Source organism: Hylaeus anthracinus, unplaced genomic scaffold (genome assembly GCF_026225885.1).
Source record: "Hylaeus anthracinus isolate JK02 unplaced genomic scaffold, UHH_iyHylAnth1.0_haploid 4, whole genome shotgun sequence".
NCBI lineage: Eukaryota > Metazoa > Arthropoda > Insecta > Hymenoptera > Colletidae > Hylaeus > Hylaeus anthracinus.
This window is the reverse complement of record NW_026535289.1, coordinates 14,802,837-14,823,561: the sequence shown is the minus strand read 5'-3', so window position 1 is coordinate 14,823,561 and position 20,725 is coordinate 14,802,837. Positions and strand designations below refer to the sequence as shown.

General features: G+C 43.6%; 1 protein-coding gene across 7 annotated transcripts; it reads left to right on the top strand.

The window, feature by feature from the left end:
* The first annotated feature begins 343 nt into the window (after positions 1-343).
* LOC128895173 (lethal(2) giant larvae protein homolog 1) lies at positions 344-20,719 on the top strand. Of its 7 annotated transcripts, none has more exons than XM_054157513.1 (16): positions 344-1,047; positions 7,572-7,669; positions 9,300-9,390; positions 11,801-12,042; positions 12,671-12,809; positions 13,675-13,889; positions 14,235-14,520; positions 14,627-15,383; positions 15,494-15,650; positions 15,734-15,879; positions 15,956-16,472; positions 16,557-16,837; positions 17,150-17,285; positions 17,550-17,749; positions 18,106-18,188; positions 18,515-20,719. In XM_054157513.1, the coding sequence occupies exons 1-16, from the start codon at positions 964-966 to the stop codon at positions 18,614-18,616; spliced, it is 3,534 nt and encodes a 1,177-aa protein (XP_054013488.1). In that variant the 5' UTR covers positions 344-963; the 3' UTR covers positions 18,617-20,719. The 7 variants fall into 7 exon arrangements, with proteins under 7 accessions (XP_054013488.1, XP_054013491.1, XP_054013493.1 ...); XM_054157518.1 differs by having other exon boundaries at positions 345-1,047; positions 13,702-13,889; XM_054157514.1 differs by having other exon boundaries at positions 346-1,047; positions 13,702-13,889; positions 17,532-17,749.
* Positions 20,720-20,725: the final 6 nt, after the last annotated feature.

The following is a 20,725-nucleotide window of genomic DNA, read 5'->3' as shown; positions in this document are numbered from 1 at the left end:
TTATATAGTTCGCGTACTATTTCAAAAATATTTCCTCTACCTTACGTGATTTGCTAAAAATGTTTCCTCTTTGTTGAGTCTTGAAATTCCATTTCGTTTTAGACCTGACAAAGTCATAATTCATACATGTAACGTATCAGCGAGGATCAGCGTAGCTAGGCTTGCAATCGAATCGAGAGAAAGTCGGTATCGGTGGGTATTCGATCGTGAAGTTTGGCAGGCCTGTTCGAGGTCATTGTTCGTGCGGACGCGCCCGAGCAGGCTTTCGTCCCGAGTCGCGGCGAACACGGCCGACTGAGACCGGCCGCAGTCGAACGTAACCGAAACCTGTGATTGGCGGAAAGCCGACGCGACGGCAAAAGACACGAGAGACGCGAGACGACAGACGTGGAATGACTTCACGCCTCTGTCCGTGTATTTCGATGGTTTTTACGTGTCCGTTCGTATTGTGAGTCGGATAGCACGCCGCAGCATCGTGCTAGCCGTCGTCCAAGATCGTTTTCGCGTTAAACCACAACGATATACGCGGAACGTTGGCGAAAAACGCGAAGCGGCTGACACATCGGTCGGGAGGCAGCCTCTGGATTCGGTGAGCAAGCGTGAGAGTGAAAAGGACGGAGAGCGCGGGCGAAAGGGGGAGAGAGAAGGAAGGAAGGAGGAGGATACGGCGTGAAAGACAGGGGACTGACGTGTTGCAGGCGTATCAGACGAACGTGTGTAGCGGTCGAACGCACCGACGAAATACGGTATTGTGCGGTACGCGAGGAGCGCGCGCGTCACAGTTTCACCGTTCCATTCAAGAATGTTTTAATTACGGGAGGTGCCGCGGTCCTAGCGAGCCCTTCGCTACGACAGTGGATGATACGCGTCGTGTGTGTGTCGTACACCCCGAGTGAGGATTAACCGTCTTTAACGGACGTGTGTGTGTCGCCCCGCACGAGAGGAAACGAACGTCTGACAGAGATGCTGAAGTTTATCAGGGGGAAGGGCCAACAACCCACGGCCGAACGACAGAAACTGCAAAAGGATCTTTTCGCCTTTCGAAAGGTAAGCCTCCGCTTCTCTCGCGTTCGGAAAAGGTTCGCCCACACCACAGATAGGGTAAAATTCTATTCGAATAATAGACGTCTCTTTCGTGGTTCGGACCGTGATCCTGGCCGAACAAATAAAGAATACAAAATTTATTCAGTTTTTGTCTAGATAAGAATCCATCTCTGACTCGCGCCGTCTCGGTGAAACTCGCCGAATGCATATTTTATTCCTCTGGTTCGCTTTTGTTATTGGAGCTCTACTTTTTTTTAGACTTTTTCGTCGCAAACGCGATCACCGAGATAGATTAGATCCATCTCTCGCGAGAAATAATGTTATCGTCCACCCGTGGCGTTTACACGATAACATCGATGTTCGCGTTTCGAATGCGAAGCTAGCGAACAGTCTAGAGAAATAGCGTTTCGTAGCGTTTTGATCGTCCCTGAAAGAAAGCGAGAGTGAGAATCGGTAGACGGTTGTTTTCAACGGTCGTATATGCTCGGCGAGGAGTAAAAGGTTTATTCGATCAGTTTGGAAGTTGTAAAGAGCGGTCGCGTCGTATTATCGAAGTACTTTCACTCGGTTTTATCGTTTTGCTTTTTATTCGGCGCTGTATCTCTTAAATGTGCTTTTAATGGCTTACTCGTAACAGCGAGACGGAGCGATAGATAAAAGGCATCGAGGGAGTTAGTTTTATCTGGCGTATCGACACTCGAATCGAACCGATCGTTCATTTTTGAAGTTTTATTTGCACGTTCATTATTTATTAAGTCGACGGAATCGCGACTACATCGCGTTTACACTGTTACCATCCCAGATAGCGATCTGTTGCTTCGCTGCGATATCACGATGTTGACACATGATGCATTTTACGGTACAGCAGTTTCTTTTACATCCCGTACGCGTCTCCTCGCGATCGTTTCGTGGATAAATCTCTCGACTCGGATAGACGGTAAAAAAAGGACGCAGAATATCGTGTTTCAAGGAGATCCATAAGTACTACACCGTGATATCGCGATTCGCGTGTAATCGAAAGAAAAACTTGTCCCGAATTAACTCGCGATAAAGGGGATCGGAACGAACGAATTCGTCCATGATTCTCGTTTATCTTCGCGTGCGCGACCAAACGCCGTACTTTGCATTGCCATTTTTCTTAATTCACGGACGCTTGCGAGAGGTCGTGCCCGCGCAAGAAGTATCAAGCTTTTTTTAGTTGTTCGCTTCCCTTGCTGGCCACCCCCGTAGTTCGTGATGTAGATAGCGAAATAGAAGACGTTGTCCCTCGCGCTGCGGCGCGCATGTAATTAAGAATGTTCACGGCGGATACGGGTAGGAAAAAGTTGCTTTTCCACGCGAGACTTGCGCGCACGACGTTGACGGAAATTTTCGTAAGTCACCGAACAAGGACGAAATTTTGTCAGTCGTTACGTTTCGATGCCTAATGAAAATTTAATGTAGTAAATGAAGTGCAATTTAGGAGTATATTTATAGAGATGCCCAAAGTCCGGCCCATGGGCCCGCCTCTTAAGATTATCCGACCCATAAAATAAAATTAAACGCAAGCCCGATAACGAAACTATCTTAAATGACCCGATATTTTTCTCTCGTTTTAAACGAACGAAGTAATAATATAGAAATACGAGCCTCTTAATTTCGGTTAACGACATCGGAATGTACTTTCGAGAAAAGGTCGCAGTAACTGTACACACTAAATTTTCCCAACATTCGTCTTTTCGTATGTACGCTTTTTTTTTTATTTTATTTGATGTTTGTAGCAGAATTGCGTAAGGTGCTACTGTTTTTCAACCTAACCTTGATTGATCGTCAAAAAAAAAAAAAAAATCTTCGCTCGTGGCGTGTGCATTCGTAAACATCGACCTTCGGGAAAACAATATGTCGCGATACGCGCGAACCTAATAGAATTGTCTCGACGCGGAAAATGATACGGCAGCGTACTCGAAGAGCGAATCGGCGCGGAATCAACAGGTCGATACCCGAACGTAATCGATACCGAAAGTCTAGAAGACGGCTGGCCCCGACGACGCATGGTGACCAGTCGGGATTATTGTGGTCGACGCGGTGTCCATGGCGCGTTTCTTTAGCGGTTCTGTCTACGGCTGGCTGTCATCGTTGCCCACTGTCGAGAGCACCGTCGCGAAACCTTATCGCGGTTTAATTCCCCACCCCGTGGATTCCAAGTTTGACGACACGCAGCGATCGAAACCCTAGGCCCTGAGATTCATTTTTCAAAAGCACGTTTGAGATTCTGGGGAAACCTAAACTTCGATGTATCTCGCGAAATCTCGTTTAATGTTTGGGACACGTGTGGGTAGACGAGATGTCCGTACTTCGGTGGTCTACGCGGGGCTGTTTCACCCCGGATATACGTACAGGCGATAGAATCATTCTCACCAACTCGTTGCGTTCGACTTCAGCGGCCGACAGCTGCGAAAACAAAACTGGTCGAACTTCGAAGCGTTGCCGCATGCCCTTGCGACAACCGCTAATGCAAACCGCGAGGCTTTACGTTTCTCATTGTCTTTTCCAACGGTTTAGAACAATAGACAACGCATCGAATTTCGTCCGGATCGAAAAGTGAAAAAGCACGCGGTGGAGAATTTTAAATCGTTCTCGCGATCGCTTTGAATCCGCGCTGGTTGTTCGTATCTCAATTAAACATTTCTCTGTTTGGATTCTGTGGTCAACAATGGGAACGCTTTATCGCTCGTGAACACGCGTTGCACGGCAAGTTCGGTTAGAAAATGGAATAAGAAATGTAGGTTAATTTCTTGGTTGTGCAATTAAAAGCAGAAGTAGCGCGCTCCGCGCGTTACGATGTACACCTCGGGAAAAAGGTTAGAAAGCCCTCAGGGTGAAGAACGGCCGTTATCTTAATTGAACTCGTTGCTTCTCTAGAACTGCGCTTCATTCGTTTAGGCGCGTGAATAACATTTAGTTGCGTCACCGATTGATTAGTAATTTTTTTTTTTTCTTTTTTGTTCGATCTCTTCAGAATACTTTAACGCAAAAGCACATTTTATTAGGTTGTCCCAAAAGTTTCTTTCGCTATATTAATGAGTAATACATGTACAATATTTCATGTTTTATGTTACATTACTGAATCGCGCACGATTCAATTTTGCTCTATTACTGTTACAACATGAATAACTATGAAATTAGATTGTCTATTTATATAAACTCGACCACACGAAATAATTGAGTGCAACTCGCGAAAGAAACTTTCGAGACAACCTGATACATACATTACTGGAAAAATAACGAAAAAATAGTTACCGTTAATCTCAGTTCTCGATTATTCCTACGATCGACGGACGGCTTCAATCGTTGATTTCATCGATAATTCCACGAACTTACCATAAAAAAAAAAAAAAATTGATAAATACGAGGGAAGATATCATCAGTTTCTGTGCAAACAAAAATATGATAAGACGCCCAGCCCTTTTTACGTTCGCTTTAATACACGCGCAAGAATATACCGTTAGATTTTCTAGGTTGTGTATACGTAGGTATACCGACGCGCGTCAGTTATTCCGAAAGTTTCAGTTGCAAGCCAGCGTCGAGAGCGAGAATAATTGTCGAATTAATATTTATTTCGTACGTTATTTTTCCTCGTTGGTACATCGCTGCACGATAACGTTTTCGAGACGGACCGAGAAAGAAAAATTCCGAAAATACATTTCTCTGGTGTTGGTATCGTTAAACAAACGAAAAAAAAATTCGAAAAATTCATCGAAAAAACAAAGTCAGGAAAATACCCGTGCGTCAAGATGAGTTTCGGTCTTTTATCTTGTAACCAAGCGTTACGTCTTTATCGAAGAACCGCTACTTGTAACGATAAAGTCGAGCGAACCAGGTTTATAGTTCGATTCTATTTCTTTAACTCGTATGAAAATTGCACCCGCCATTTCGAACATTCTAGAATGATAGCTAAGCACGGTATCAACGCAAGTTGGCTGGAAAGAATGTCGCAAAGGTTTATCGATTCGGTAACAATTTTCACCGTTTCCAAGAATGGAATTAGTTCGCTACTCGACCCGACATTTCGCGATAGGATGCGTCACTTCAAAGATATTTGTTTCCTAGCGTGGGTGTGACTAGACGAAGAGTAATTGAACGTAATAGCGATATTTCGATACCGAGGGTAAAGATGACTAATAATTTTATTACGACGTATAATTTCACCACGAATGAACCATCAATTTTTCGAGCTCCGCAGCGGTACCAACTCTCGGGCGAAAACTATGGGTAGCCCAGAGTAAGCCCTACCGAGGGGCTTAATCCTTCTTTGTACGTGCATACCGGCTCGTGCACTTTCTTGTTTTAATTCTCGGAATCGGACCTCCTGAAACTTGAAAACGGTGACACCTTTTCTCATGGAAATTACCTGGGCCAAGGTCTCGCTCCCTCCCTCTTTCTTTCTCGCTCTACCCTACCGCTCCGACTAGCAACCGTTTTTCTAATCGCGTGGTGGAAACACGCGCCAAATCGATATTACCGGCAGCCCTAAATCTTGAGGGTTACGCCGCGTAGCCATACTTACCAAGGCTCTTTTCGATTCAGGTAGAAAGGTGCTTCGGACTCTCCCTTCGGTCTACCGGCTACTTGTCAACCAGTGATGCCACCTCTACGGATTTTTCTCCTCGTCTATGAATTTTACACTAACGTGTACGGACACTTGGAATTTTGCATCTCGAACTATTATTTACAATCATTCGCAGTTTATTTTGTTCTAATTTTGCTCTAAGACCAATGGAAGCACGCCTCAAATCGCAATATTCAAATATCTAAGCTGGTAGCACTGTCGTCAACTGTCCTAAAACATTCGAATGTCCCCATGCGCCATCTACGTTCCAACTTCGCACTTGGACCAGAATGCTTTCTCGAAAATTTTGATTAAACAATACACAGATGTAATTACGATAACGATTAACGGACCGGACTCGTCACCTCTTTTGCTAATTACTCACACGAGTCTCGAGAGCGATTCAGAAGTGTGTATTAATTACGAAAGCAATTATGACTACACGATTTCCGATCTCGCTATCTACGAGCGTAAGTGCTTTGGTCGTATCGGTTTTACCTGATGCGAAACCGATACTGATTTCGAGGTTGCTGGTCTCCGTTAAAAGTGAGGTTAAGTACGTCCGCTGAGTACATGCGACCTCTGAATAACGAAAAAAATATGATAACCTGGTGGTCTTCGAAAAAGAGTCCGACAAAAATAGTCTCCGTGTCATCGTGTTCGACCTTTCGATACAAAGAAAAAAAAAGAAACCCTGAAATTTTATTTTCGTATTTTCGTCCTTTTGTCGGTTACGAATCGCTCCAGCGACCTCTGACGAAAGCCACGGTCTGTGCAAACGGGCGCACGTTTGCGAATTACGGAAAGAAACGATTGCGAACACAGCGACGCGAACGAGATTTCTTATGGCTCCCCGTCTGCGAAACGGGAAACGTTTACGTGTGCATCATCGTCGACCATCGGTCGATAAAACCGCTCGATTAACGGGGACGAAAGGGATCTGACTCATCGGTGACTAATACGGGGCTCGTTTCGCCCAAAATCGGCGCCGTTGGACGTCAGAAGTTACGTCCGAGAAAGTCGGAAACGCTTTACGCACGTAATGACCGTTAATTGCTTTCGAAACGAGTCGCGGAAGGGGAGCGCGCGTTCGTTAGCCCGTCTTTCCCTATTTACCTTAATTGAGCGTGACTCGTAGTCCATTTAAATACCACAGACTATATTTATTTTCAGTCCTACTCCTTCCGCCACTTACAAGCAGTAGTAAATTGATACGCGTATCGTCGAGACAAATTTTTATTCGCGCCCGCTAGCAACGGGACAGATAACGCGACGTATTTTTAGAGAATTTCTCCCATAAATAGTACGGTGATTACGGCGCGCAGTGCAATAATTCCGCAGAACGAGCGAAACGACGGCGTTGATTCATGAATTCGGGCCACCACGATATGACTTGATCCATTAAGAGTCGAAGTTCTCGTTCATGAAACGTAGCGATGAGAAAATCGCACGTAATCAGGCTCGAACGCACGAATCTTAAATAAAACTTGCTTTCCTGTACGGGCGGGGAAAAAGCAAGGTTCGTTCGACTAGAATCTCCGGCGAGACTGTAAGCGATAAAATTTCACCCTCGAGTAACACGATAGTTCTCGTCACATCGAGCGGAACTAAGTCGGACGTACTTTATTTCGTACAGAAAAATGACTAAATCCTCGTAGGAGTACCGTTTCTGCTGGAGAATAATTCGATATTTATTTCTATTATTTAATTCGTTGGTAGTCTCGAAATATACCACTAAATAATCGCTTTATTTCGCTATAGACGTTCCTTTACAAGGGACGAATTTCTTTCGAAAATTGAGAAACACTGATTTAATCCACGGAACATCGTTAGAGCAAATAAATAGCAAACCGTATAAGCTTTCAGAGGACATAGACGTTACGTGTCTCGTAGCTGCGACTATCCGGTTTGACTGATAACTGTTCCTTGTTTTTTGCAGACGGTGCAGCATGGGTTCCCAAACAAACCCACGGCCCTCGCCTGGGATCCGAGTTTGCGGCTGATGATCATCGGCACGGCATCCGGCGCCATCAAGGTGTATCCTTTTGCTTTTCTTGCTCCTTCCTCTCGGCTGCCTCTCGTTCTTTCTTTTTTCTTTCGAGTATTTATAATCTGGTCTCGAGACACCGCGGCGGTCCCCGATGACGTTCGGTATCTGTCGATAAATCCTCGAAAACCTTCGGGGCTGCCACGTTCGAAAAGAACCGAGGAAACGCGATCGGTCCTCGTTTCTACCGATTTCTTCGTCTCTCTGTGCCGTTAATTTTAGTTGCGCCACGATCGATATTTCATAGCTATTCTTCTGCATCGATTCTTCCTAGAGTCTGGCGTCCTTGGATGCCAACAGATCTCATTTCGTTCTCGCATCGTTCTACCTGGAAACCTAGTATGTAGTTTGTTGTATGCTTTCAGTTGCACGTCGTTTTAGTAACGGCATTATTCTTACGTAGTATTCCCGTATGTCGCATTTCGGAGGATTTTCCAACGAGTCACACCTGGATTTTGCAACGTAGTTCCCTCCCAGTCGGGTCGCTTGGAATACCGCAGGAATTTCGGAACACGTAGAATATATTCGTATCATATTATGCAAACATCCTTGTTGCTCAACCGATGGTAAAAAAAGTTGTTCCTACCGTCTGTCAGGTTGTCCCCGAAACTTTCTTCCGTTTTATTAATAAGTAATACACTTACAGTGCTTAATGTTTTATGTTAACGCAAACTTTTGGGACAAGCTGATATTTTGTAATCAAGATTTGTCTCTACGGTAAAACTGTTACACCCGTACTTGTTGGAAAAACGCGTTGCTGTTACCTCGTTACCTAGTTTATGCGTGGTCGGTTATCGATTCCAACGAAAGAATTCTAGACGTGGTGGAACGCGTCGGTGGTCGGGTGGAAGCATGCCGATCGTTGACTCGACAACCTGTCTCGATGTTCGATTTTGCACACTGTGATTTAGTTCATTGTCATTGGCCAACTATAAATACGCGCGGTCGGGTTTATTGGAAAAGTTGAAGGCAGATAATTTCCGCTAGTTATTCTCGGATAGCGAATCGATTCTCTCGCATACGGAATACAATGCGAACACGTCTGAAAAATGCTAATTAGGAGCGCGGTAAAGGTCTGGCGTTGAATGTGGCGGCGCGCGTTTTATTGGCTTACCGCGCATTTTATTCAGGCGACGAGCACCGGTGCCCAGATGTTCCATCGGCTACGTAATCAGACGACGATCATTATCGTTTCGCAAGGTAAATAGTAAACGTCTTTACCGTTTCTTATTGAAAATTTCCATTCGACGTTGGAGCTGTCGCCGACGATGTTCGCGAACCGTGTTTGCGTTTGAAAATTCCTATGAAATTTACGTACAGCCAATTGATTCCCGTACGAATACTTGTTACATCCACGGTATATATTAAATATCAGGTTCGGTTCAGGACTGCTGAGTTCTAAAATTCTCCTCTAAAATTCGACGACGACGCAATAACTTTATTCCGCAATCCGTTCACCGAACGGGAGTACAATTGCTCCAGTCAGCGCATTAAGTCGGTCATTTTCGAAATAAGAGCGTCGCTTATTCCCCGCTAGAAACGGACGCGACTCGCTTTTAAGAGCAACGCACGTGAGTTGCTCCAACGTTCTATGTTTCCTTGACCGACGCACGATCGCAGATTCGGTAGGCCAGGCGTCGAGTTCTACGGACAGCACACCATCGAGAGCGGAGAAAATGCCGTCACGAAGATCGTCGCTTTGCCCAACGAGGTGAGAATATCATTTTTTTTTTCTTTTTTTTTTTATTCGATTTTCCTTCAACTTCCATTCTATTCGTACGCGGAATATCTGGATCGCTATGTTTCAGCATACTTGAACAAATTTTGTACGAGTCTAAACGAAAAATAAATAACGGCCACGGGGTAGATTCGAACACGCAATCCACGGTCGTCCGCTTTACCTGTACGACCAATCACGTACCCTACGTTTCGTGTTCTCGTTTGGATAGAGTCATACACTTACGTTATTGTAAATATCGAGCATTTCGCGATCGTTAAGAGTCATTAAAAATGAGGTTAATTCCGGCTACTAAAAAATTGGGTTAATCCGAGCCCTGATGTATTTTAACGAATTGGGTTAATCCGGGTCTTGATCTAATACAAAAAAAAAAAGAAAAAAAAAATAAAAAATTGGGTTAATCCAAATCTTAATGTTCGATTGGATTTACAGTAGGAACAAGTACAAGGCGCGCGTAATTCCGATTGGTTTGCGGCGAGACGTATTCCAAAGAGTACTTTGTAATCGAAGGGACGGTGGTGCGAAGTTATGGTTGTTTTAAAAGTCACACGCGTTCCACGGGTAACGCGACACCGTGTTCGGTTCATGCTGCCGCCGTTGCTGAGTTGCGTAACTGTGTGCGCGACACGCGCAATGCACTTTCGTGTGCGTGCACGAATAAATAATACGCGAAACTACCGCGATCGACTAGCGTAAGTATATTTATTAACGTAATTATAGAAACGAGATAAAAAACGTAATTCTGTTGGAGCGTCCTGTACGCGAGCGACTCGCGGTAATTAATTACCATTACGGGGAAAAAAAATTCGGAGAGTAACAGAGAAAAGCGGTGTCTAATCGTCAGGAAAATAATGCAAGATTGCTTCATCGCGTCGCGTAGGTATATGCGATCGTTTACCTCAGCGGTAAATCGTTTTTAAATCATTCAGTTCCGCCTTTGAATAAATTAATCGGAAAATAGCACGAACGATTACCGCTTCGTTAATAAATCTCCTCTACGAACGTAAGTCACCGTCGAGCACTCTCCGATGCAACGATATGGAAAAAAAAAAGAATAGAAAATGGAGAGTTCCGACGAAATGTATATTCTAATCGATCATTGAATCAGGTCGAATTGATCGTTGCAGACGACCGACGTCCAACGATCGTATCGTTTCGTGTACACGAGAAGCACATAAAATAGGGCGTGTCGATTCTCGATTCGAATCGAGTTCTTACGGCCGCTCCACTACCAGCCACGAACTTTCGTTATCGCGACGATTTTTCAAAGCGGATCCTAAGACCGATAAGATACCGGGTCTACCTACGATTTTAATCTGACTATGACTGTATCAATCCCTCGCGTTCCTGTTTTTTTTTTTTTCTCTCTCTTTCGCATTTGTCAATTCAGTTACTCACCGCGCACGTTGCGCAACAAACTCTAAAACTCACAATGAGATCATGTTAATGTTTTGTTTTCCTAGATAAGCGGAAGTTGCCTAATCCGCGCCAATCCCCCAAAATCCCCTAAATTTCTTTGCACAATCGGACCTCGCGGAGACCTCGGAGATCTCTCGTGCCGTAAAAGGAAATCAAATTTTCTTCGTTAAAGTAGTTTCTACGAGGCCTGAACGATTGTTTTCGCATGGCACGACTGTGGTGCCACCGGCGTTTGTCCGATAGCTCTCCCATGGCACCGCAGCGGTGCCCCACCGGACGGCATAGCGTTATTAACACGCGACACGAATTAAAGTCTACGCCCTCGATTAGGCGAAGCGTGTTTTCCACGAAATGGATGCTATCCTCGCGAAGAAAACGCGCCAGCAGGCACTGATTCGCGTGAAAGTAAGAAAACGCGCGTACGAGAAGCAGTCCGGCTGAACCTCGCGTTTTCCTCGGGTTTTCGCTTGGTCTGCCGCGACGAGAAGACTCGTTGGATAAAAAAGGACGCGGGAGTTGGCCCGTGAGAAACGATGAAATCACGAAAATTCTGCAGGGAACAATACTTATTATTTTCCTTTATATATCGTGACCCGCAGACGTTGCGAAACTTCTGTACGTTTCTATGGTAATTGATAAGGCTTTGCGTACACGCAGCCGGGATTCTAGCGAGACCAAACGATCTTTTGTGGCTGAACATCGTTCTAGTTTCGTTTTTCACTTTTAAACGTAATCGAACGGAAGTGCGTCGGTATGGATACATCTTGGGTTCGATTACGTTGCCCGCTGAGCTATGAGATCAGTTTTGCGTTGATAATAAATTAGCTTTGCCATACTGGTAAGTCGGTTTTCAACCAATCTATGATCGAGGGCCTTCTTCTTTATTTATTAGAGTAGAAGAAATGTAGAAGCACGGACACGAAAGAAAAAAAAAAAATGATATATGATTCGTTAAATGCGACAGGGCCGCGTGGTTTCCCTCTGCGACGACAACTCTCTTCATCTGTGGGAGATCAACGAGAGCTCGGTCGTCGAGACAAAGTCGCTTTCGTTGGAGGGTAAACTGAAGAAGATTTCGGCGATGTGCTTGGAATCGAGCGGCGAGCACCTTCTTCTCGGCACGGAAGGCGGTAACATCTATCTTCTGAACCTGAAGACGTTCGAGATGCCCGACAATATCATCTACCAGGACGTCGTGATGCAGAAGTAAGGACACCTTTCTTTCTCGAGCTGGAACATCCGGTAGAACGGAACAAAGGCTCCTTCGAACGATGACTCGATGAAAAAGAGAATTATATCTTTCGAACATCCATTTTACGTTTTGTTTTTGTTACGTGTACGGTTTATCTTGATTTATTGCGTGCCATTTATGCCGTGATATCAGACCAAAGGAGCCAGTCCGACGGCTTTAGATAAAACTAAAATCTGGATTAAGAAACTCTGAATTTTTTTTTTTTGTTTCGTGGCAAGGGTAACGTTTAGTGAAAAATATTTTAGACAAAAATTTCTACTGGGAATCAATTTTCATTTTGATGCTGTTGTTCCTTTTCATTAAAAAAAAAAAAAAAAAAATGCATAAAGAAACCTTCTGTCCAAGGTGCCAGACACGTTCGTCTCGTTTCCTTCTTTGGGAGATGTTCAAAAGAGAAAACGAGACAAACAAATCGACAAATTTCAGATTTATTCGAAACCTAGGGTTTCCCTCATCGCTGCCGAGTGTTGTCACCTCTGTAATTAAATTTAGAGAATTTTGCAAACTTTGCCGATTCTTGGTTCGCGAGTGTCGGAGCGTAAAAACGAAAGATTTACATGTAAACGCGTGATGTTGCGACAGTGTACCGGACGATTACAAGAAGAATCCAGGAGCGGTCGAGGCGATAGCGGAACAACCAGGTCACCCAGACAATATTCTGATAGGTTACAATCGCGGTTTAATGGTACTGTGGAACAAAGCGACTCCCGGCGCTCAACAGGTAAGTCTTCGTCTTGTTTCAAACTTCATTACACGTAGCTGTCTCTGTACACGAAACTATACCCACAGCGAATGTAACAACACCGCTTACAGAACAGTTAAAACACACTCGCTTGTGGCAAATATTTGTGGGAAAACGCTTAACCCATCGGTACACGTAGTTCGATTTCACGTGAATAATCTCTTTGGGGGAAATTTGGCCTTCGTTCAAAATATCAGAAGATAGAAGATTTCATTGGGTGCAGAGTATCGATATACAACTGTTTTGTCACGAGTTACAGTGTAATAAGAAACACAATAATTGCTTCTTTTTAACATGCATAAAGAAACTATTCTTAAACTTAAAACTTAACTAGAATTTATTATGTTCTCGTGTCTAATATAACAATGTCACTTGAATTGTGTACAGTTTACTAAAAATAACAAACGTAATGCTTTTAACGAGCTATTAATAATTATATTAATGAAATGGATAGAAAATGTCGGTCGAAAGTCACTCGTCGAATGCATTGTTTGAAATAACGGTACGAACCTACGAGCGAAATATAAATGTCAAGGAAACGTTAAACAAACAACAATTCGTGTATCCTTCGTTTCTCGTATAAAAAGATAAGAATACCATCGATTCAATTGATCGTTATTTAATCAGTAGTCGGACATTTCGAATCAATTTTAGATTTCTTTTTATTGCAAAGACCGAAGTCGTTGAAGACGATCCCCGGGTTTTATTTCGAACGGTGCATACGGGAGCGCTTTGTATTTAAGTGGAAGGTGTGCCGATGGGTTCTGAACGACTCGCGAAATGGTACCGCTGGTTCTGATTGTTGTTTGTGTCTTTGGTGGTTTTGGCGAACGTGTACGTGCAGCTGATGGGTTTGTTTTCGCGTGCGCAGACGTTCGTCTCCACGCAACAGCTGGAGTCGGTCCATTGGGTCTCCGAGACCCGTTTCATTTCGTCGCACAACGACGGATCGTACGCGTTCTGGAGTCCGGGAAGCGAGACCATGTTGGATTCGACCACCCTCTACGGCCCGTTTCCCTGTAAGGCCGTCTCGAAAATTCTCGTGTACCCAACCGCGGAGTAAGTGCGAAAACAATGTCGAAACGGAAACGTTACGGTGTCCCAAAAAAATGTTAGTAACCTCGGAGCTGCCAAGTAACGATATGCACACACTGGGCCTTGTAACCCAAAAACTTATGTTTTTTATATTTTCTGGGACACCCTAACAAACGGTCATTTGTACAAACGTTAGCTGGCGAGGGGAGTCTAAGATCTGTGCGAGTAACTATTCCAGTAACTAGTTCAACTGTCCTACAATGGTTATAAACACTCCTGAATATTAACCGGTGCGCGACTCCCCTCGGCATCGTCAATAATTACGACACAATATCGAGCCACTGACTTTCTAAAGCACGTGTTCCACAGGCACGGAGAGCTGTTTTTGTTTTCGGGGGGAATGCAGCGCGCTAGTTACGGCGATCGTCACACGATCACCGTCATGACGAAGGAGAAGCACGTGGTTTTCGACTTCACATCGAAGGTGATCGATTTCTTCACCGTTTTCCCGAAACAAGAGGACGGCAAGGAAGCCCTGGACAATCCCGAAGCGATCGTAGTGCTGGCCGAGGAAGAGGTCGTAGCCATCGATTTGACCAACCCCGAATGGAAAATGATGGCTTTGCCTTATCTAGTGTCTCTGCACGCAAGCGCGGTAAATGCCTTTGAATAAATCACGACGCTCGTCAACTTTAACACTAGGAGTAAAGTTTCCTCCCCATGTTCGCAATTGCAAATTACAACGCTTCTCTGTTTTGTAGGTCACTTGTTCGCAGCACGTACCGAATGTCCCCGATGAACTTTGGGATACCATAGTGGCGGCTGGAAAAGCGCAAACGGAGCACCTGTACTCGGATAAGCCGTGGCCCATAGACGGTGGAATAATTATGTGTCAAAAGCCAGCGAGCGACAAACCGAAAGGCAAAGAATTGCTGCTCACTGGTCACGAGGACGGAACCGTCAGATTTTGGAACGCTTCCGACGTTGCCTTGACGCCCCTGTACAAATATAACTCGTCCATTTTGTTTACCGGCGAGCATCTAGATGTTTTGGAGCAACCGCCGGAGGACGACGAGGACGAATGGCCGCCGTTCAGAAAAGTTGGAACTTTCGACCCCTATTCCGACGATCCGCGACTCGCGGTGAAGAAAGTTTTGCTTTGTCCTTTGTCGTCCACGTTGGTGGTTGCTGGCACCGCTGGCCATGTGATCACTGCCACCGTGTCGTCCGAGGCTGTAAACAAAGAGATCAAAGCCGTCAAGATGAACATCGTGGACGATCGCGATGGATTCGTTTGGAAAGGTCACGATAACCTGCCCGCGAGAACGGCTAGCATATCTTTCGCAGTCGGCTTTCAACCGCAAAGTCTTCTTCAATTATATCCGCCAGCTGCGGTCACCGCGCTGGCTATACACAGCGAGTGGGGATTACTCGCTGCTGGCACGGCTCATGGCTTAGCAGTTTTCGATTATACAAGGGCAAAGGCTGTCAGTGTCAAGTGCACGCTCAATCCGAATGGTAATTGCGAGTTTCTTTTGCATACGTTAAACGCGTTAAGTAAACATTTGTTAAACACTTGTTGGCGTTGTAAAGAGATTATACATCGATCCATGTATTATGCGCTATAGATCTTTCCGGGTCGGGTGATACGCCTATTTCGAGAAGAAAATCGTTCAAGAAGTCGTTGAGGGAGTCTTTCAGAAGATTGAGAAAAGGAAGGTCGCAGCGTCGAACGAACGCCGGGAGTCCAACGAGAAACACAGCACCGGAGAAGAAGAAGGAAACGTGAGTACTTTTCAAATCTCGTTTCCTCCATGTTTTGGGAACACCAACGAGAGACGATAATAATTCGTAATTAAATTTGATAGTACTAGCGTAGCCTCGTCTCCGAGCGCGGATCTCTCACCGGTAGAATTAAAACCCGTGGAGAGGCAAGTAGAAGCAAGACCCGTGGATGATGCCCTTGGATCGATGGTCCGATGTTTATATTTTGCTAGGAGTTATATCATTAGCAGTAAGCATCCCGTTTCGATTTATTCGACAAAATGTGAAAATCAATATTTATCTATAATTATGTTCCTGTGTTACAGTGCAAAACACCACGCCAACGCTTTGGGCGGGCACCAATAACGGTACAGTTTACGTGTTCACGTTAGCGATACCGGCGGGCGTTAGAAGAGCAGAAGAGGACGTAAAGTGTACATTAGGAAAAGAGATTCAATTGAAGCACAGAGCGCCTGTAATCGCGATAACGATTCTAGACGGGTCGAGCGTACCGTTGCCAGAACCATTCGAGGCCGAGAAGGGCGTGAGCCCTGGCCCTGACATGGCGTCCCCTCACAGAGTGGTGATCGCCAGCGAGGAACAATTCAAAATCTTCAATCTTCCGTCATTGAAACCGTATTGTAAATACAAGCTCACCGCGCACGAGGGTTCCCGTGTGCGGAAAACGGGTTTCGCGAAATTTACGTGTCCTATAGAACCCGCGGGGACGCACGAAGAAACCTGTTTGCTGTGTCTGACCAATCTCGGGGATTGTTTAGTGCTCAGTATTCCGGAATTGAGAAGACAGCTCAACGCCGCTGCCATTAAGAGGGAGGACATTAAGTGAGCAATCAATTTCCCATAACGTTTCGTTCAACGTTTCTTTTCGTAAAGTCGTGATTGTTATTGTTTTCCTATTAATTTCAGCGGAATATCATCGTTAACGTTCACGAAAGCCGGCGAAGCTTTGTATCTGCATTCAAGTTCGGAACTTCAGCGAATTTCTTTATCGGCCAGTAAAGTAACGAAAGCGCATTGCGCGCTGAATTTACCGCCGAACGCCAGATCGTTCCCCGAGACTGTCAACAACGAAGAAATCCAGGAGAAAGGTGTGGTCGAGGGTACACCCGAAACGGAAGGTGAAACGCAAGGGAATCAAACGGCTCCGGTACAAAGGATGATCACAGAAAACGGTGTCGTGGGTTCTAGTGAGTATACCGCGTCTTCCTAGGAATGACATTTTTTTTTTAACTTATTCCCATTACATATTGGACTATCGTTCGGTTACAAATCATCATAGAAGGATGTTTAAACGTGCTAATACTAAAATATGCGTAAGCGCTTGATATATTTTGTAACCCTTGTGTGTATACATATAAGTGTTGCTTTGCTACGATCATTATGTGATTCATTAATCGAAGCTAGCTGCTAAATTGTAATTTACGCCTATTAACAACATCGGAGAACGCTGTGTCTTAACAAGACCCTCTAGTACCGATTCTCGAACACGTATCTTTTAGCCAGTGGCGAAGAGTCCCCGAAAGAACCTTCTCTGCGACCAGCTGCGAGCACGAACGACGTAAACGGGGAAGATGATCGCCAAGACTTAAGTTCTATCGGAGATATCACGATCGATAGCGTGAAGGACCATTTACTGTAAGTGAAGACGCTACCGCCGTGCCTGGCTTCTTATTGTTTTTATTTTTATACACACAAACACACACACACACACACACACACACACACATCGTGTCGCTTACGTGTTCACAATTAATCTTACAAAACGTGAGATTAATATCTCTGGGGAAAAAAGTAAATTAACTCTACACCGACGCTGGCTTTGTAAGTTTATTTTGCTCTGCTAATCGATGTTTGTCCGTGTACTGGCCATCTTCTTGGCAGTAACAGTTCACTTTTCAGAAACGCAACGTCTTCCGAAGAACTTCACAGTCGTCTTGCAGGACTTAAGATGGAAGTAACTTCGCGAACCTCGGAAATTTCCACACAGAATCAGTCCCTCGTCGTCAAGACTACGACCGTTGTCTCACAGACAACCAACAATACGACCGCCAACGGAGAGGTTGAAACAAGTCAGACGAACGAAACACAACAAATGAACAGTGAGTGAAGCCATTACCAATTCCACGTCTGTGCTAATTATTAATTAACACGTTTACTATTGCCGTTACGTTTATATGATTTTCGACAACAATGAATTCAATTATTTGTACACAATTTTAAACATTATTTTTGATTGAATGTTTTCTAGGTCAACCATTGTTACACTTTTTGAAGATTGTAAATACTCGATATATTTTTACGATATTTTAACGATAGATCGCAATTCATCGATCGCTTAATATTCTGTGTTCGTCTTTTATCGCTTTGTAAATTTTTGTTTCTCCCGTTTCCCCCCTGTTATTATTTTGTATTTCTTTCGTTACTGTTTTGTTTTCTGCTATTTATTATTGCGCAGGCACTACGGTAGAGAGAGAGATAAGCAGCGGTACCGAGACAACAACGACACACGCTACCATCACTCTACCCCCAAACGTCGAGGTCAGCAAACGGCACTGAATGTATTGCAAATAATTGGTGTCGGACCTTACCTCGATATTTAACCATACGATTAACGCTTGACATATTTGTACGCTACTAACACACTAAACAACTCGATTCGCGTGTAGTTCTGTCCATTAGCATATTGAATATTTCACATTCAATGGGTTTCTTACGTTATATTATCTCCTCTTGTAATTTGTTAACAACTTTCTTTCGTACATGTGTAGCAAGGCTTCGTTCTAAACTGACGTCTTTGATAGTTATCGCAAAATGTTGACGCAACCCTAACCTATGGGTCCTCATAAGGAATTTACGTATTGCAGATTAGTGCAGCCGACTTGGCAAATTTGGAGGTGACAACAACCACAGTGACCACCGAAAAGTCCAAAGCTCCGCTGGCTAGGCCTGAGGAAGTTGGTTCTTAGGAATATTCCAAATCGTACCCGTGCCCCCAATCACACCGATTTTATCGCTCTGAACTATCAGAGCCACGAATAATTAGCTGTTTTACTTAATGAACTCACGTGTACACAGCGGCGATAGGTAGAATTTATATATCGTAGATCTTTAAAAAATTTAGATTTGTACGCGGCATTAGCGCTAGCCATATAAACGATAAGAGAGCGAGCAAACATTTTCGAGTATTGTAAAGGACGAACCGCTTGAGTTGTGCCCAACTGCCAAGATCGTCGATATACATATTTTATTCTTTTTATCAAATGTTGTCACTGCATTTTTCACTCAACCGAAAGATTTTGTATCAGACGAGATTCGAGAACTATACAAATTCAGTGGTTTAGTGAGACTAGGCCTAGGTAATTTTAACAGGATCAATTTTATTTGCACACACGCGCGAGGAAATCTTTGTCGAATAAGATTGCGACGTATAATGTTTTATCCGTCAATTGATTCCCTATGATATACAGTTTTAAAATAATTTTCGAGAATTTGACATTTTTTAAAAAAAATAGATAAGACGTCTAAAAAATTTTATAATTCGTAACGTGAAATTTGAGATAATTGAATAAATTTTACTTTGTTGTATGTACAGAAAACCACAAAATACATCACAGTTCGTGAGCATGACAGCCATATTGTAACGCAACCAACGTGTGCGTTGCGGTACGTTGTATTTCTTTAATAATAAAAGTAACAAAGAGGCGACTTAAACCATCTATAGTATTTCGAATGTTATGGGCGTGTCGCGGAATAGGTCGAAGAAAACAAAGTTGTGTAAAAAATCGATACGCCTAACGAATAGAGAGATAGCTACTTAAGTAGTATTACGTTCTAAGGAAAGTTACAGAGATTAAGGGAAACTTATGACGCGACTATCGATGACCATGGCGTAGAGGAGAGAGCCGTTAAAAATATATTTTTTATTGTCGTTGGTTAATCGTTAAGTTTTCCCCTTTTCTTTGTTTACAAACGACCATGGTACAAGGAGACTTTCTCTATTAAAAAGCATCGAAACGTCGTCGAACGGAATCAATCCAATGCACGGAGAAGAAAGTAACTATGTATTTAGCACCACACGTATGTTCGATCTTTTAGATAAAGATGCTACTGCTGCTGAGTTATTTTTGGTGGAGGACAATTGCTACATATTACTTTTTACGCGATTAAGTCGTAAAATTTCACGAATCTAGTACTGTCTATCGTTAATGTAGTCACGTACTACGTAGTTTGATTTGTGTTACGAGAGTACGGATTGTATGTTAGAACACCAATCTTTTGGATCTCAACGTTGTTCTTAGCCGAACGCGCAATCCTTAACCTCTTTTGGTAATTTCGTATTCAAATTCACGTGTTTTTCTTTTTTTTTTTTTTTATGAATACCGTGTTAACGATTTTTTTTACGAAACAGCATTACGTATAAAGATAACGTAAAATACTTGTATTGAAAACGACAGACTGACGCACGGAAGAGACGTATCCGTTTCTTTTGCATTTAATCAATACCATTCACATACGAGTCCGAACAAAGTTTTTCCGCCGTTTATCGTCTGTCTCTCGAGACTACGCACGCGTTGAAACAAGTGTCGATTTTATTGTTCGTGAATGGAATCAACGCGTGGCCTTTGTAGATAGATTTTCATCTTCCTCTACTTTCGTAAATTCTTACGACTTTTTACTCCTTTTAATCGACCAGTTCACGAGAAGTATGTCTCTTATACGTGGTAAATTGCGAATAAATGTTATACAAGGTGTTCCAACAGTTAAGCACTGATTAAAGGTTTAGAATCTGAACTCATTCGGGCGGACAATAATTCGGATGAATTTGTACTTTGATAAAATTTACACGCGTCTAACGTTTGTAATTCATTTTCACGTGATAAGAGGGCTAGTAACTTGTATTGTGCTTCTGGAGCACCCTGTATGTTGATTTTATTATAATTGTAAACTGTAATAACGAGGTGAAGTCATCGCGTTAAGTAAGATACGAATGTATGGAAAACAAACGTGCTTCTGCTATTGTGAAATTTATTGGTTTTTTACCTTGATAAAATATTACACATTGTACACAGTGAACT

Bases quoted from the DNA above. Each gene is read 5' to 3' on its own strand.
- LOC128895173 (XM_054157512.1), top strand. From the start codon at position 964: ATGCTGAAGTTTATCAGGGGGAAGGGCCAACAACCCACGGCCGAACGA. The intron at 16,838-17,149 runs GTGAGTATACCG...CGTATCTTTTAG, and splicing joins AAACGGTGTCGTGGGTTCTA to CCAGTGGCGAAGAGTCCCCG. The intron at 17,750-18,105 runs GTGAGTGAAGCC...ATTATTGCGCAG, and splicing joins CGAAACACAACAAATGAACA to GCACTACGGTAGAGAGAGAG.